Source organism: Lucilia cuprina, chromosome 6 (genome assembly GCF_022045245.1).
Source record: "Lucilia cuprina isolate Lc7/37 chromosome 6, ASM2204524v1, whole genome shotgun sequence".
Classification (NCBI taxonomy): Eukaryota; Metazoa; Arthropoda; class Insecta; order Diptera; family Calliphoridae; genus Lucilia; species Lucilia cuprina.
The window spans coordinates 49,083,502-49,085,017 of record NC_060954.1 but is presented as its reverse complement, the minus strand read 5'-3'; the positions used below and the strand labels follow the sequence as shown (position 1 = coordinate 49,085,017).

Here is a 1,516-nt window from a genome sequence, read left to right as displayed (position 1 = left end):
GACTAGTCTATGGACTACTCTATAGGCTAGTCTATGGACTACTCTATAGAGTAGTCTATGGACTACTCTATGGACTACTCTAGAGATTAGTCGATGGACTACTCTAGAGACTAGTCGATGGACTACTCTAGAGACTAGTCGATGGATTACTCTAGAGAATAGTCGATGGACAACTCTAGAGACTAGTCGATGGACTACTCTATAGACTAGTCGATGGACTACTCTATAGACTAGTCGATGGACTACTCTATATACTAGTCGATGGACTACTATATAGATTAGTCGATGCACTACTCTATAGACTAGTCTATGGACTACCCTATAGACTAGTCTATGGACTACTCTATAGAATAGTCTATGGACTACTCTATAAACTAGTATATGGACTACCCTATAGACTAGTCTATGGACTACTCCATAATAATATAAACTAATATTTATCTAATCTATTGAATCAATATATTAGATCGAAATTTACTAGATTTTTCAGTGTTGTTTTCAATACTGTAGCCAACTTTCAATTAGCCAAGAGTCAATTATTTTGCCTTGTATGCTTTGTTTTCTTTCTGTTGATTCATCTTTTAATTCTTAATTAACCAAAGTTTATGATTTTTCTTAATTATTCTATTAACTTACCTGTAATTCTGATTCGGTTACATCAATTTCACCACGATAAACAAAATCAATGATAGTTTTTAAATCTGTAAATATAATATCGCCTGGCAATATTATAGTTGGATGTTTGCAGGGATTCTCCAATAATAATTTTTGAAAATATGATGAACAAGCTGAAAGCACCACCTGTGTTTTAGAAAAAAAACGAAATGAAATGTTATCAATAAAGAGAAAGAAACAATAATAATATTTATATTTTACCTTGTGGGCCTTAAGAGAACCATGTTCACATGATAGGGTTACATCAACAAATGATAAATCTTCACGCAATTGCTGAAACACCGAAGTCATGGTGTTTTGATAGTTATTCCATCGCAAACTAAAATATTGATGACTTCGTTGAGCCATTTTGTAGCCGTGATTTTTCTTTTTATTTTGTTAAGATGAATTTTAATTGTTGTTTTGTTTGGGGGGACGTTTCTTTTTTTTTTTTTGTATACTTTTGATTGAAAGTAACCTTTGGTGAGTAAATTTAATATATAAATCTAATTTATATGTTTAGATTTTATGGATTTTCTTAAGCTGTTGAAGCTTTTTTAGGGGCATAAAAGCGGTATTACGTGAAATTCCTTTGCTAATGAAAGCTGCAATGAAAAAGAGAAGAAAAAATTGTTTTAGTTGAGGTTTTTAAGAAAGATTAAGTAGAAGTTTATTTGAGAAATATTTAGTGATGTTAAAAAGTTTATTAAAACTGGAAACTAACAATGCTTTTCTCTATAAATATCGAAGATATATAAATAACCTTTTAGATAACAGTTATAACAGTCAACCTAATAAGAGTCTCATACTGTTAGCATTTTAAACTTGTATAGTACTAGAACTCGATTTAAAGACTACCATT

At 30.7% G+C, this 1,516-nt stretch overlaps 1 protein-coding gene across 1 annotated transcript; it reads right to left on the bottom strand.

Moving 5' to 3' along the window:
- Positions 1–484: 484 nt before the first annotated feature.
- On the bottom strand, positions 485–1,285 carry LOC111686029 (broad-complex core protein isoforms 1/2/3/4/5-like). Its single transcript, XM_023448328.2, has 2 exons — positions 877–1,285; positions 485–801 (listed from the first exon to the last, which is right to left on the bottom strand). The coding sequence occupies exons 1-2, from the start codon at positions 1,021–1,023 to the stop codon at positions 628–630; spliced, it is 321 nt and encodes a 106-aa protein (XP_023304096.2). The 5' UTR covers positions 1,024–1,285; the 3' UTR covers positions 485–627.
- Positions 1,286–1,516: the final 231 nt, after the last annotated feature.

Coding starts and splice junctions, on each gene's coding strand:
- LOC111686029 (XM_023448328.2), bottom strand. CDS start 1,023: ATGGCTCAACGAAGTCATCAATATTTTAGTTTGCGATGGAATAACTAT. Junction 802..876: donor GTTCTCTTAAGGCCCACAAG/GTAAAATATAAA, acceptor TCTAAAACACAG/GTGGTGCTTTCAGCTTGTTC.